The sequence below is a fragment of the Urocampus carinirostris genome, chromosome 16 (genome assembly GCF_059441175.1).
Source record: "Urocampus carinirostris isolate Australia breed hairy pipefish chromosome 16, RoL_Ucar_1.0, whole genome shotgun sequence".
In the NCBI taxonomy this organism is placed as follows: domain Eukaryota; kingdom Metazoa; phylum Chordata; class Actinopteri; order Syngnathiformes; family Syngnathidae; genus Urocampus; species Urocampus carinirostris.
The window spans coordinates 1,552,104-1,567,653 of record NC_142364.1 but is presented as its reverse complement, the minus strand read 5'-3'; the positions used below and the strand labels follow the sequence as shown (position 1 = coordinate 1,567,653).

Genomic DNA, 15,550 nt, shown 5'->3' with positions numbered 1-15,550 from the left:
TGTCCTCTAACTGTGGCCATCTCGCTTTTATTGCCACGGAAACTTTGTTTAGTCTTCCTTACTTGGCGCAGCTTATCCTCATGCTCCCTCCACTTGTTGCTGATCTATTCCCGTGTTCTACTGCGTGACTGATCGCCTTGAGTTTAAACTCTGCGTTGTAAGCGTGTCTCTTAATAGGAGCCATGTCAGGGTCTTTATACAAACGCACAAGTAAAAGAGAATCGTTGTTTAATATTTCCCAGTATGCACAGCGGACTTCTTCTTCTACGCGAAAAATGGAGTCGGTGGCTGCTTCTCTTAGTTGGGAGACCTTGCAATTCAATATTGATCCACATATAAGGCGCACCGGATTATAAGGCGCATAGTCAGCTTTTTTTTTTTTTAAATCAGATTTTATGTGCGCCTTATAGTGCGGAAAATACGGTAATTTATATATTGACAATATTTTTAATGTTTCAAAACTATTGAAAATATTAATATTTGCAGACGACACTAACATTTTCTATTCAAATGATAACTATATTGATTGGGTAACCTGTATTCATCGTGAATTAATGAACCTAAAAGTATGGATGGATATCAATAAATGATCTTTAAATTGAAATAAAACCAAAGTAATATTATTTGGTCATCGCACCACAAATCCAAATTTAGAAGTAAAAATGGATGGTGCTGCAATAGACGCTGTATCAGAAATTCAGTTTTTAGGGGTCATAATAGACAATCAATTAGGCTGGAAAACACACATCAGACACATACAAACTAAAGTATCTAAAAGCATTTCAAGAATTCAGTAATTAATCAACCAAAATTTTTCACCGCACAACTGCTATTCAAGGTCAACAGAAACATAGTGCCAGAAAACATCCATAAATGATTCATTCGGAAAGAGGGAAATTATCATTTAAGGGGCTGCCGTGAATTCCTAATCCCAAAGGTGAAAACCACCAGGAAAAGTATGTGTGTGTCTGTGTGCGGAGTCAAACTTTGGAACAATTGACAAGACCAGATGAAACAATGTCCAACTATTTACGTGTTCAAATTTAAATTTAAAAAAAAAAAAAACATTCCTGGCAGAATACAGAGATGAAGAAAATGGGGTAGATTGGGAATAGTGCGTCTAGAACTATGGTTAACTATGTGTTATTGTTGCTATTGTTATATCATAACTGTTATTATTAATATTACTACAATTGTTGTCAGAATATGTTCAACCCTTTTTGTAACAATGATAATAAAGGTATATTTTATTCTATTCTATTCTATTCTAAATTGTGTCCCAGAAAAGGTAACTGAAACGATGAGTCAACGTTGTCAACAAAAATGAATCATGGAAGTTCCATTGTCCACTGTTGTTGCCAGACATGTTTTCCCAACAGAGTGAGGCATCTTACATGAATAACCACGGCTGCGAGTCGCTAACGCACCAATAGAGTTTCAGTTACATACAGAATTGACTCCGTCAACAAGTACCGAAACTTTTCAAGATCGGGGGCATTTTAGCCACGATACGGCCAATAAAATAATTGCACAAACCCTTACGATACCAAACTGTATGTAACATCCTACATGCCGACATTTCTTGTGTAAATCTTGTGTCAATTATAACTATAACCTTATCCTCCTTGTTTTATAACCTTATCTCTTCTGTTCCATTATCTTCTTGGCTTTTTTACCTCACTGTGAATATGTGAAACTGGAGTGTCATGCCTAATTTCGTTGTCACAATATGTTAACCCATTTTGTAACAATGACAACCAAGGTATATTCTATTCTATTCTATTCTATTCTAAAAACACGACTTGCAAAGAAGACCTTGCATATCAAGGCAGTAGCTCAGTAACGTACGAATATTTGAAGCGAACAGTCTGAAGGTTAAACAAGAGGGAGTCTGACTCGCCTCGGTAAAATTCAAGTCACATTTCAAGCCACTACGACATGCGTTGTACATTTTCTATATAAAATATCGATCATAGAAAAGAGATATTGAGCGTTATGCCAGACTGTGCCTGACATCAGACACATACAAACTAAAGTATCTAAAGGCATTTCAATAATTAATCAAGCCAAATTTCTTTTAAACTATAATGCATTGTATTTGTTGTATTGTTCTCTAGTTCTGCCATACTTAACATATTGTGCAGAAGTCTGGGGCAATCATTCCAAAAGTTCACTACATCCCCTTTTTATCCTCCAAAAACGGGCAATTAGAACCATTGATCATACTCATGTTTTATTCCTGTAGTCCAAATTGTTAAAATTAAATGATTCAGTCAAATTTTTCACCGCACAACTGCTATTTAAGGTCAACAAAAACATAGTGCCAGAAAACAGTCATAAATGATTCATTCGGAAAGAGGGACATTTTATTCATAAATTCCTAATCCCAAAGGTGAGAACCACCAGGAAAAGTATGTGTGTGTCTGTGTGCGGAGTCAAACTTTGGAACAATTGACAAGACCAGATCAAACAATGTCCAACGATTCACGGCTTCAAATTTAAATTAAAAAAAAAACATTCCTGGCGGAATACAGAGATGAATAAAATGGGGTAGATTGGGAATAGTGCGTCTAGAACTACGGTTAACTTTGTGTTATTGTTGCTATTGTTATATCATAACTGTTATTATTGCTATTGTTGTTATTATCATTGGTGTACTTAATAGGGAAGAGGAAGGGGGAGGGAATAGAAGCATTGGCTTCTTACTGCCCCTTTTCGAACATATCATGTCACATTATTTTGTTGTTGTGTTATTGTTTTTCTTCTGTTTTTATGTTCAAAGTTTTCATTCATTCATTCATCTTTGCATTATGAGTGATCCATCTTGGAAAACGGAATTCCACGATTTCTATTCTGGATTTTGCTCAACGTCTCATGGATGCGGTTTTACTAAGGGGCCACCGATCTCACATGGAACGTCCTCCGTTTCAGAGCAGAACAGAAGAGGCCTACGTCGCGGCGAGGCCTCCAGGAGGATGGTGGCGCTCTACGACTACGATCCCCGGGAAAGCTCGCCGAATGTTGACGTGGAGGTATCGGTGATTAAGAAGATTAGTATCGAACCGGGTATTGGTTATGTCTGCTAACTCTCATTCTGGTAGGCGGAGCTAACATTCTGCACCGGGGACATCGTTGCCGTCTTTGGCGATATCGATGAAGACGGCTTTTACTACGTGAGGACTTCTTTTTATATTTATACATATGTTGTGTTACTTGCCGTGAACTTTAAAAAAAATGCACTTTTTAAAGGGACAGTGTGTCATATTCAGGGCCTCTTGGTGTCAGGACCCGAACGAGAGACAGAACCCACTCGCGTAACGTTTCTCGCAGTTTTATTGGGAAGAAGGGAAAAGATCGTACACATGATTCGGAGATCGCTAGTCATGGGGAGTAGGTTGCTCAGACGCGGAAGTGAGACTTCCGTGGCGAGCGATGGCGGTGTCGGGAACGGAAAAAACGGGTCAGTCGCCAGGACGGGAGAGCGGACGTGGTCGGAATTAAGAACGGATTGTGATTCAGGACGGGAGAGCAGACATGGTCGAGATCAAAACAGGGAGACAGACAGGAGCAAAAACGGGACAGGCGTTAGTCAGGGTCGAAAAAGATTTGCCTACGGACGGACCACAGGGGGATTGACAGGAGTGGGTTTAAATAGTGACAGGGAGCCAATCAGAGTCCGAGGCAGTTGGCACCAAAGGAGCGTGCACAGGGTATTCACAACAGTCATCATGAGCCGAGAACACTGCAAAAAAATTGACTCTGCATTTTCCTTAATGTGAATGTCGATTATATCAAGGGCATTTTGTTTTGTTGCCTTGGTTTAAAAAAAATCTATATCCTTTGAATATTCAAGATATGCTTCAGCGTTTTTAGCCCTTGGCTTTCTGTAAGAACTTTATCCAACCCCACTTCCGACATGGCGACTGTAAATAAAACAAGGAAATTTGACTGTGATGCGGCCATTTCACAAGCGGAATTTGAAGTCGTTTTTCATCGAAATACAAAACAACTGCGTCTGCCTAATTTGCCCGTGGCTGTTTTTCAAGAATAGAATATCAAGGGGCAGTGCAAGACTACAAAAAGCCAACTGAAAACAAACGCTGTGAAAAGGTAAAGCAACCGGAAGCTGTAATAACGACACAGCAGCACTTTTTCACGAGTCGAACGAAAATGCTACGAAGGCGAACTACGGGGTCGGGACGATGACCTATAAGCACTGCAATATGGTTTATAGAATGCCAGGCTGAAGAGTTGACCCTTACCCATTTTCAGCTCACCAAACCCGGCCAGCTTCCTGAAAAGTTTTGACTCTCCTGACATATTTTTGAATTTCTCATTCAGATTTGCAAGAATTGTGATTCTCAACATAATACTTTTCAATTCCACACGTCTTAATCCTGTACTTTCTGTGATATTCACATCTCGAAGGATATCATATTTTTGGAAACACTTTCGGAGCGCACCGTATTTGGGCCTCGCCCCAAAAATATACACAAAAGCGCAGAGAAGTTTGACAAAGAGGGAGACGTCGTTTATTAACAATCTCCAGCGTTCAAATAGCGTTTTCATTCATCTAAGAGACAATCAGCTTTCTTATCCCCTCCGGGGCAAAAACATCACGTCAGAAATATCACATGTTGCTCCCGATGACGCGCTTGTTTTTCTCAAAGTGCATGCTTCCTAGAATTGACAGTGATTTTTTGACCTGTCTCAGCCAATACCGTTTTGCAATCGTCCACATGTTTCTCATCAGAAGTCGCCGTGCCCCAGCCAACTTTCTGTCAGCTTCGCAAGCTGTTCCAAACCAAGCCGAGTGTTATTGCTTCGCTTTCTTTAAACTCAAGAGAAACGAGCCTGGAATTTTCTGTCTAAACAAATGTGTCCTCATTATGTCGATAAGCTCTGACTTCATTATTCCACGACAACACCTTGTATAATTAGCAATCTTGAATCGACAAATACATATATATTTGATTCTATTTTTTCAATAATACGAGTTCAGGAGACTATGGCTGGTTGATCCTATGAATGGGAAACACTGAGCAAGGCGTCTTTTCCCCGGTCAGGGCGAGCTCAACGGTCACCGAGGCCTGGTCCCCTCCAACTTCCTGGAAGAAGTGCCTGACGACGTGGAGGTATACCTGACCGAAACGCCGACCCACCTGCCCCTGGAGGAGCCCCACGACCGGCTCCCCGCCAATTCTTCGGAGGGCAAATGGGTACACCGTCATCACCACCGCCGTTCTCAGCGCTAATCTCCTCCCTTCTTCCTCTATTTCTCTTGACTTCCGGCTTGCTCTCCATCGTGTGTGTTTGTCGTCCGTGTGGTGACCGGTGTTGGGGGTAACGCGTTACTTTCCGCCATTTTCTCCGTATCGGGAATCCAAATTTGGATCTAAAACATTGGCCGTAACTCCACTACCTACCTATGAAAACACCTTCTAAACCGGGGGTCGGGAACCTATGGCTTAGAGATCAAATTTGACAATAGATAGATATTTTATTCATCCCCGTAGGGAAATTCATACTTTTAGCAGTATCCTTGTGTTGATTATGAACAGATGAACAGGATGGCCTCGGGGTGCTGTGTTGTAGTTTAGCAACAGCGGAGTGGATGACGTCACACGCTAGGCCAAAAGTTCCACCTCCCTGCAGCAGATGGAAATCTTTGTGCCCAGGGTTGCACCGCCTCGTCTTCACGTAGATAGCGAGTCCGCCTCCTCTCCGCTTCCCGCAGGCGTTTGTGTCTCTGTCTGCCCTAACAGCGCTGAAGCCGGGTAGCTCCACGTTAGCGTCCGGAATGCTAGACGTGAGCCATGTTTCCGTAAAACACAGCAAACTGCACTCCCTGTACGCTTTGAGGTTTTTCACCAGCACAGCCAGTTCGTCGACCTTTTTTGGTAGAGAGTTCACATTTCCCATGATTACAGACGGTACCGAAGGCTTATAACGCCACTAGCCGCTTAGCTAGCTCCGGCTCTGCATCCGCGATAGGGCCCCCTCATCACGCCGGCACGAGAATTCTTCAGGGTAAGGAGTTGATTCCTCGAATTTTGTGCGTTAAAACCCATAACCATTGGATAGAAAACTCGCAGAGCAAACTTTGACCCAAAACAAATGTTTTACCCAGAAGCTCTAGCCGAGCACCTAGAGCAATTGGATGGGGTGAGCAGTAGGAATGGTCCTTGCTATACAAAGAGCTACCCACACTTTCTACTCGGCCAGCCCCGTCTGCACTGAACGTAAATGCAAGGGTATCCTTGTTTGCAGTATTAAGTGACATTTTTACAAAATAACTCTGCTTGCACCTTGTTTTGAAACCATTATTTAGGACAAAAATGTATAAGCCTTAATACTCTTAAATGACTGAGAGAGACAAATTTTAAGTGTTTTTTTTTTAGAGCAGGGTTTAGCAGTTTGGTTTGTCTTAAAATATATGGTGTGGCGCTCCTAAAAAAAAATCAAAATATTCTTTCCTTTACGGTTCAAAAAGGTTCCCGACCCCTGGTCTAAACTCGATCTGTTCCCCCTTTGCTCAAGATGGATTCATTATCCCTTCGTCCGCTAGCACGTCACCAATGCGCAGTTAGCATGTTTATTACAAAGTGCAGCTCAATAGTTACAATGGCAAATTCTTAAGCACAGAGTAACAGAATTTCTCCAGACTAATATTCTCCCTACGTCTATACGGTGCCTAGCGAAAGTATTGGACCCCCAAGAACTTTTGGTCATATTGCCACATTTCAAACTTGAAACTTAAAGTTAAAAAACTGAAAATATTTTCGAAGAATCAACAACATGTGACACACAATTGTGAAGTGGAACATTACATGTTTTATATACAAGAAAAACTAAAAAATGGGGTTCCAAAATATCAGCTCCCTGTTCTCAACTCAGCCAAGGGACTCCAGAAGTTCAGAAGGACCTCTGAATGATCCAATGTCGACCTAAATGACTGACAATGACAAACAAAGTGCACCTGTGTGTCATTAAGTCTCAATTTGAATGCACCATCTCTGTGATGGCCTCAGATGTCTGTGAAAGGAGAATCTGGAGAACAGACAGCGTTATAAAGACCAAAGAACACACCCAGCACGTCCAGGATAATGTTGTGGAGAAGTTCAAAGCAGAAATGGGATACAAGAAGATTTCGCAGCATACGCACATCTCCTGGAACACTCTGCGAGTGCTTATATCAAAATGGAAGGAGCATAAAACCACTGCAAACCTACCAGGACCTGGCCGTCCCTCTAAAAGTCCTGTCTGGTGTTTGCGAGAAGCCACATGTGAGACCCAAATAACATGACACTGAAATTGAACTTTCTGGGCTAAATGAAAAGTGCTACGCTTGGCTTAAAGGTAACACTGCACAACACCCAAAGAACACCAGCCCCACTGTCAAACATGGGGGTGGCAGCATCATTTTCAGAAGGGACTGGGAAGATGGCTAGTGCTAATGGGAAGATGGTAACAAATAGAGGGCAATTCTGGCAGGTTAGGGTTATGGGATACAAGAAGATTTCGCAACATACTGTTGGATTCCTAACTATAAAAATGTACCAAACCTTTACCAAATTGTTCGAATGAGTTATCTGACTCTATTAATCAAACACGACCTACATTCACCCAACAATCATGCGTGCTCGTTTTGTGAGAGAGAAGAAAAGAAAATAATCAAGCAGTCTGCAATTCCACACGGGGGCGAGTTTATTCACAAGAGCAGATGTAAGTGTGCCCTCCGGAGACGACTCTCCCACCCCGATTTTTCCAGGATCACTTATACATTTCAACAAACATATCAAAAGACATCCCACCCTTGTACAATTTACTAAGTGTGTCTGCAACTAGCTTTAGCTTTCTTCTTAATGGCCATCTTCTCCCCGCACAATGGTGCGCCGGCTCCTCCCATGGGCGTGCCAGAGAACCTCCCCTGGGGCTTCACCACCTCGCCGAAGAGCGTCGCGATGTCTGGAATGTTCAAAACAACACCAAACGTTTCTACGTCATCAGGGCTCCTCTGCGTTTGGATGTGCTGATTATCTTATCAGCCCTTTGTCCTGTTCTTGCCGTTCCTGTAAACAACATTTTCTACTAGGGTGCCCTGACCTCGCACCACAGCCTAGCCAGTGGTTATCTTTTCATTAGCTGCACCGCTTATCCTCAGTAGGGTCACGGGGGTGCTGGAGCCCATCCCTGCAATCATCGGGCAGTGGGCAGGGGACACCCTGAACTGGTTGCCAGCCAATCGCAGGGCACAAAGGGATAGACAACTCACTCGCTCATTCACACCTAGGGACAATTTGGACCGGCCAATTCACCTGAAATGCATGTTTTTGGAATGTGGGAGGAAACCGGAGTGCCCGGAGGAAACCCACGCAAGCACGGGGAGAACATACAAACTCCACACAGGAAGTCTGGAGCTAGATTTGAACCCACGCAGGAGGTTCCCATGACTTGAACTGTGCCGCACATGCGCTAACCACTGCGCCGCCGTGCTGCCCGATATCTTTTGCATTAAATGTAATTTGTATTCGATCGTATAAAATCCTTTATAATCAAATGTATAAAATCCTTCAATACGCACATCTTCCGGAAGACTCTGCGAGCGCTTATATCAAAATGGAAGGAGCATAAAACCACTGCAAAACTACCAAGACATGACCATACCATTTAACTTATGGCCCAAACAAGGAAAAAACTCATCAGAGATGCAACCAAGAGGCCCATAATCACATTGGATGACCTGCAGGCATATTTACAACAACCTGGGCGTTTTACCAAGGTCTACTTTTCAATTGTCTTGCTTAGCACGATATAAAATGTTGAATACGTTTGTTTTCTTTTCATGATCGTGTCACGCATGTTGTTGATTCTTCCAAAATAGTTTGAGTTTTTACATTCTTTCTTTCATGTTTTGTATGATCTTTTGATAATTGAAGGTGTATCACAAACATTTCTATGTCTTTTTGTTTCTTGTCCAGTTAACTGACGTTTAATATGGCAGAATATTCTGGTACATTGCGATTGGTCCAAAAGTTCTTGGGGGGCCAATACCTTTGCCAGCCGTTATAACTACTTACCGTATTTTCCGCACTATAAGGCGCAAAGGGTTATAGGGCGCACCCCGAAAAAATAGTTTTTGGTCCTATTTTTGACATACATAAGACGCACCGGATTATAAGGCGCTACAATGGGAACGTGGACAAAACAGTCATAGTTGAGTCCAACTGATTACCCCTTAACATTCCCAAAGCTTGCAAAGGAGCAAATAGGTGTCTCAGACATGTACGGAAACAGTGTCCGTACGATGTCACTCAAATGCATCGTTCCATCATTCGGAAGGTTCAAGTCTTGGGATTCAAGAAATGCCAACCATTCCTTAGTATCTATTTTCTTTTTCGCCCGCAACTTTACTGTGCATATGACAATAAACACTTGGAATTGAGTTGAATTTAAAAATAGACACTCCATTCCATCCATTATCTGCACCGCTTATCACAGAAACATCGAGTTCAGTCTGAAACAAGATACAGGGATAATATATGTAGCCAGAGTAGCTCACCGAAGTCGTTGTGTTCATAATAATGTGCAGCCGTGGTCCTCTTATATCCGTGAGTTTAGTAAATCCAGGAGAATAAAATATTTACAAATACAGAATAGAAAAAAATGCTTTCTCTATGCCGTCAGCCACGTGCTATACACATTCATCTTTTTTGGCCAATTGCAGGCTTTGTTTTGCCGTTTTAGCCAATGCCAGCCTGTAAATGATAAAAAGGATCCGCCCCTTGACCTCCGAATAACTTTAGCCAATAGTGATCGATTCAAATGATGATTGACACATTGGTTAGCCAATGAAACGCCGGTAAATTAATCCCAGCATACACCGCGGACGACTTGGCGTTCGGGGGAAAATCGAGTCGGCGGCTGCAAGTTAGTTGGAAAACTTTGCAATTTTAAAATTGATCCATAAATAAGGCGCACTGTATTATAAGGCGCATGGTCAGCTTTTGAAAAAAATAAAGGCTTTTAGGTGCGCCTTATAGTGCGGAAAATACGGTACTTTATTTTCAGTATTGCGCCCAACACTGGTAGTGACCGACTAACAACTCCTCCCCCCCTTGAAAAATAGAGGATAGACTCTTCCGGGATTGGGGGTGTCCTTGCATGCCGGAGGAGAATCAACTCATTCCTTTGTACCTCTTTGCACTGAAACACAAAACTCTAAACGTGTCCTGGACGATAATGACCAAGTGCTTTGATAAGAACGAAAATCGACAAAAAAAAACAAAAAAACAGCATGCCGTTTTCCTAACGGAGCCATTTTCTAAAGACTCTGGTTGTGTTTCCCGAAAAGAGGCTTCTTTGTGTATGTTGCACACACATCAATCGATTTTTCAGCAAAAATTAACGGCACCACCGAAATATCTGAACTGTACTGTTACGTAAAGGAGGGGGGGAATAAAAGAAATGAGAGAAGAAGAAAAAATTGGATATTAAAAACCTTCTTTTGGCGCTCTTTGTGTTGTTGTGTGTGTCAATGTTTTCATTGTGGTGGCATTGTGCTCTGTGGGTTTTTCTGATGGTGACTACTTTTTATTTATCTACAGTAGAACCCCGGGATACAGCGGGTATGGCAAAGTCAAATTGCTCTATAGCGAGGATAGAAACCTATGCTAATGAGCTAATAGCATCTGACCCCCCGTCACCCCAGATAAAAAAATACCAGGGCAAAATAGTCCCGGATCCCTTAACCCCCCGGGGTGTCGGAGCATCAATGAGGACACAACTCTGGACCGTTTTCTCCACTGTTGACGGTTCTGTCACAAGCCAGAAACAGGACCCAGTAACGTTCGTTTACTCAGTTCTATTGATAAAGAGAGAGAACAGTGCTTGCTTCCACGATCCGATGATCGACGGACACCGGTAGCAGGTGGCCGGAACGTGGAAGTGGCACTTCCGTGTCGAGCGAGGATAATCATAGGCAGCAGGGATACTGGTCACTATCAGGGACAGGAGAGCAAGGGTGGTATCGAGTCCAGAAAATAGGTCGGCAACAGGTATCTGGCAGGAAACGGCAAAACAGGTCGAGGGTCGGGTTGGAAGAGCAGGGCAGAAACGGGTCCAGAAACAGGTCGGCAACAGGTATCAGGCAGGAGAAAACAGGGCAGGAAAATGTCGGAAGGTATGAGCTTGCCTAGCTGGGAGCATAGGTTCGCAAACGGTCTGACACCAGTAACAGGGAGATGGGGGTTTAAAAAGTGGCAAGGAGCCAATCGGCAACCAGGGCTGTTGGCGCCACCGGGGCAGCCACCGGGGCAGCCGCAGGTGCCCCGAATCGGTAATCATGACTGGTTCCTGGCCTGTTTTTGGGTTATGGCAAAGTTGGCACAGTATGGTCTTCCTCTACTGTTGCTTCCTTCGGACTGTGCCCTGAAAAATCATCCTGGCTGGTCCTGATGATCTTGTGATGTGACCATACCACTGCAGTTTTCGTCAACAGTTCTTGGTGTGGTCCAGCATGCCCACTGATGGTGTTCATTTGGTTTATCGCATGGGCTAAGTAGCTAATACCTGGAAGTTTCCTGTATCATCGCATCTCCATGGCCAGGATTTTCCTTCCAAGCGTAGACAAAGATGGAAATAACCAGCGCTTGCAAGAATCTGATCTTTGATTCCACTGCAAATTTCTTGTCCCTCCAGTTGGGTTTGAGCTATCCTGGCCATGATTTCTGGTTCTTACCCCTGTTCTGATAGGACAGATATTTAAATTTAGGGACAGGTTCAATGGCACCTTCGCAGGGTGTCTGGGTTTTCCCTTAGAGATAAGGTAAGAAGCTCAGTCATCCAGGAGGGACTCTGTGTAGAGCCACTGCTCCTCCATAACGAGAGGAGCCAGTTGAGGTGGCTCGGGCATCTGATAAGGAGGCCTCATGGACATGTCCCACCGGCAGGAGGCCCCGGGGGCGACCCAGGACACACTGGAGAGACTGTCTCTGGGCTGGCCTGGGAACGCCTCGGGATCCTGTCGGGTGAGCTGGAGGAGGTGGCTGGGGATAGGGACGTCTGGCCTTCCCTTTTAAGGCTGCTGCGCCCGCGACCCGACCCCAAATAAGCTGAAGATAATGGATGGATGGATGGATGGATAGGTTCAAGCTCTTGGTGGTTAATGGTATTGTTTGTGGTGATACGTTGGGGGGTATGGGTCATTAGGTTTTTTTCTGTGCTGATTTCCATCCCGTACTGGGTTAATGCTCCCTTACTGGATTGACCAGATCTCTGACTCAAGGGCTTTCTCCTGCCAGTCTAGCAATATCATCAGCATAACAGGAGTTCCTGATGTTGTGTCCCCCAATACTGACTATACCTTCATGTTGCCCCTGGGCGTCAGTCATGATCCTTTCCAGGAAGATATTGAATAACATTGGAGAGAATGCAGCCTTGTCTGACACCGACTGTGGTATGAAAGCATGTTCCGATGCTACCATTGATAAGTACCGCAATGGTCAGAACTGGTTTCTGGTCCATGTTGTTCTTCTGCATGGTAGCCCATAGAGAGGCCTTCCATACTCTGTCAAGCACCTTCCTGAAGTCCATAAAGACGTGACGGAGGTTGTTGAAACTTGTCCAGATGAGATCCGTGTTGTGCGGTGCTTCTTCTGTCCCTAATCCCGTCTGTTCTCGGGCTTGGATGTTTTCAGCTTCTCCTAGTAGGACCTTTAGCATGACTTGACGGCTGATGAGACTGATGGTTCTGGAGTTGCTTAGTGGAAGGTTTTCTTTCTTTGGTAGCACCGTTCCTTGTCACAGGCCAGGAACGGAGACGGGACCCAATAGCGTTCGTTTTACTTAGTTTTTAAGAAAGAGAGCAGTGCTTGCTTCCACGATCCGATGATCGTCAATCACGGGTAGCTGATGGCAGGAGCGCAGAAGTGACACTTCCGTGTCAAGCGAGGGTAGTCGTTGACAGCGAGGAAAACAGGTCGATGGCCAGGATGGAGGAGCAAAACAGAAACGGGTCCAGAAAAGAGCTCGGCAACAGGTATCAGGCAGGAAACAGGGCAAGACGGGTCGATGGCCGGGACGGAGGAGCAAAAGCAGAAACGGCGCCAGAAAAAGGTCGGCAACAGGTATCAGGCAGGAAAACAGGGCAGGATAATGTCTGAGAGTACAAAAGCTTGCCTAGCTGAGAGCATAGGTTCGCAGACGGTCTGACGGCTTCCTTTCGGAAGATTGGAGTTTACAAAGAGTCCAACAGCCAATCAGATCCCGTGGCTGTTGGCGCCAAGGGGCCAGTAATCAGTAATCCTGACAGTTACTAGCCATATTGTCCTCTGTCCTGATTGATGAATAACAATAGAAATAAATGTCCTTTTTCACCCTGTTTGTAAGCTGGGGGCGCCATATCCCGGGGTTCCACTGTATTTGATCTTTTGAATCCTTCATTTTCCCTTTCTCATCATTGAAAAAAGCACAATTGTCCGAGGAATTATATTCATGTCACATCAAGCTAATGGATTAGAAAACAAACCTGGTATCTACAGTTGTACTTGCTTTTTTTACTAAAGGCTGGCTCAAAATATTCTTGTTTGATAGCAACAATATTTATTACACATAAATATAAAATTAAAATACTTAAATTCAAGATTAGCAAAGCAAACATTTAAAAGACTTGACGCTCTCATTTGAAAAAAAATATTGAAAATATGTAAAAGTGACAAAGAACAATGGATTATGTTATATTTTTTCACTTGACAGCAAAGATACATATTATATACTGTAATCCCTCGCTACTTTGCAGTAAGTGGCCTCGGTGCATGATGGCAAGTTGAAAAGGATTCCGCGGTCCATTATCCCCGATCGCATATTTTCAAGAGTAGAGGCCGCCAGAATGCGTTTGTGTCATGCCTGGCAGCTCTTTTATGCCAGTTTGTCAACCAAAAAGTGAACTGCACTTGTGCGGCTGTGGGCCATTATTCCTGATCGCATATTTCTAAGAGTGCAGGCCGGCAGAAAGCGTTTGTGTCATGCCTGGCTGCTCTTTTTTTGCTAGTTTGTCAACTAAAAAGTGAACCGCACTTGTGCGGCCGCTGGCCATTATCCCCAATCGCCAATTGCTGGGAGTGGGGACCAGCAGAGCGCACTTTTGTTAGGCATGGAGGCTATTTTCTCTGCCTAAAATAAAGTATACTCAAGAAGCCACAATCTGTAATTGCTGCAGTTGTGGCTGTGATCTATTATCCCTGCTCAACTTTTGCTGTGAGGAGGAACCTGGAGAGTGCATTTTCTTTAAACCCAGAATGTTGAAGTGTCCCATTCTGGCCCGCCACGAATTATCTATAGTTTTGGCCGTGATCCGTTATCCCCAGTCAACTATTGCTGAAGGGTCAAGAGAGAGGATTTGGATCATGCGTGACTACTCTTGTTTTTTTACTTTCCACCTAAAAAGACCAGCACTTGTACGACTGCGATCCATTGTCCGCTGGACTAAAACTTTGTAGGCTTTTGCATATGGCGAGGGGTTCTGGACCGCATTTACTGTGAGAAAACAAGGGATTACAGTATCAATATTTTTATAGACGATTTTTTTTTACACGAATTTCTGATGACACGAGCAAATATTCAACAAACGCTTTAAAATCAGAGGTGTCAAACTCTCTCGGGAGCCACACTCATAAATGAGGGCATGAAAAGTCTGCCTTTCCGAGGCTCACAAGCCATCAAATCTGAAGTTAATGATCAGGAGGCGACGCCATTCCACTCTTCCGCCACCTTTCTCCCCAGATGGCGCCGGAAACCCCGGGGGAAAACGAGGCGACGCCCGTCCCGGCGCCCTCGCCCGTCGTCCGCCCGCTTCTGCCGGGCACCATGAGGCCCCTCAGCCCGCCGCGCGGCCCCTCCAGCCTCCCCCTCGGCCCCCGGGACCCCCGAGACTTTGCCGACAAGAAAAAGAAAGGACTCCTCTCTAAGGGGAAGAAGTTACTCAAGCGACTTTCGCCCGCCAAGTGAAAAAAAAGCCGACCCGGTTTGCGGCCGCCGTCTTTCTTTCAGGACTCGAGTGTGCTTTTCCTGTCCCCGATCCATGTACGGTGCCATAATCCCCGCGTAGACGTGAAAAACGCAAAAAAAGGACTGTGATGTATTGTGTTTTCTGCACTGTATGGTGCACCCGGCAAACCCCCCCCCAAAAATAGTCATACTTAAAGCCCTTGTGGAGGGGTCTCCAACCTTTTTTCAAGCGTCCAGCTACTTTTTGCTACTTATTAGCGCAAAAGTTCCTCAAAAAGAACTCATCTACTACTTCTTACTATGTTGTTTCTATGTTATTCCCAGGTGTTAATTTTTGCAAGTAGAAAGAAAAGAAAAGAGAAAGAAAGAAAGAAACAAACAAAAAGGCATTGTAACAAAGATAGAAAGAAAGAAAAATGCATAGTAACAAAGATGGTAACAAAAAAAGAAAGGAAAGAAGAAAGAAAGAAAGAAAGAAAGAAAAAGAGCGAAAAAAAGAAAGAAAAGGGCATTGTAACAAAGATAGAAAGAAAGAAAATGCGTA

General features: G+C 43.9%; 1 protein-coding gene across 1 annotated transcript in view; it reads left to right on the top strand.

The window, feature by feature from the left end:
• Nucleotides 1–15,550, top strand: part of LOC148349952 (RIMS-binding protein 2-like) — a 55,053-nt gene extending 39,503 nt beyond the window's left edge. The window contains exons 15-18 of the mRNA XM_088319976.1: nucleotides 2,932–3,032; nucleotides 3,102–3,173; nucleotides 5,067–5,219; nucleotides 14,782–15,550. Coding sequence (XP_088176102.1) covers nucleotides 2,932–3,032; nucleotides 3,102–3,173; nucleotides 5,067–5,219; nucleotides 14,782–15,006 — 551 coding nt within the window. The 3' untranslated portion in view covers nucleotides 15,007–15,550. The remainder of the gene's footprint in view (nucleotides 1–2,931; nucleotides 3,033–3,101; nucleotides 3,174–5,066; nucleotides 5,220–14,781) is intronic.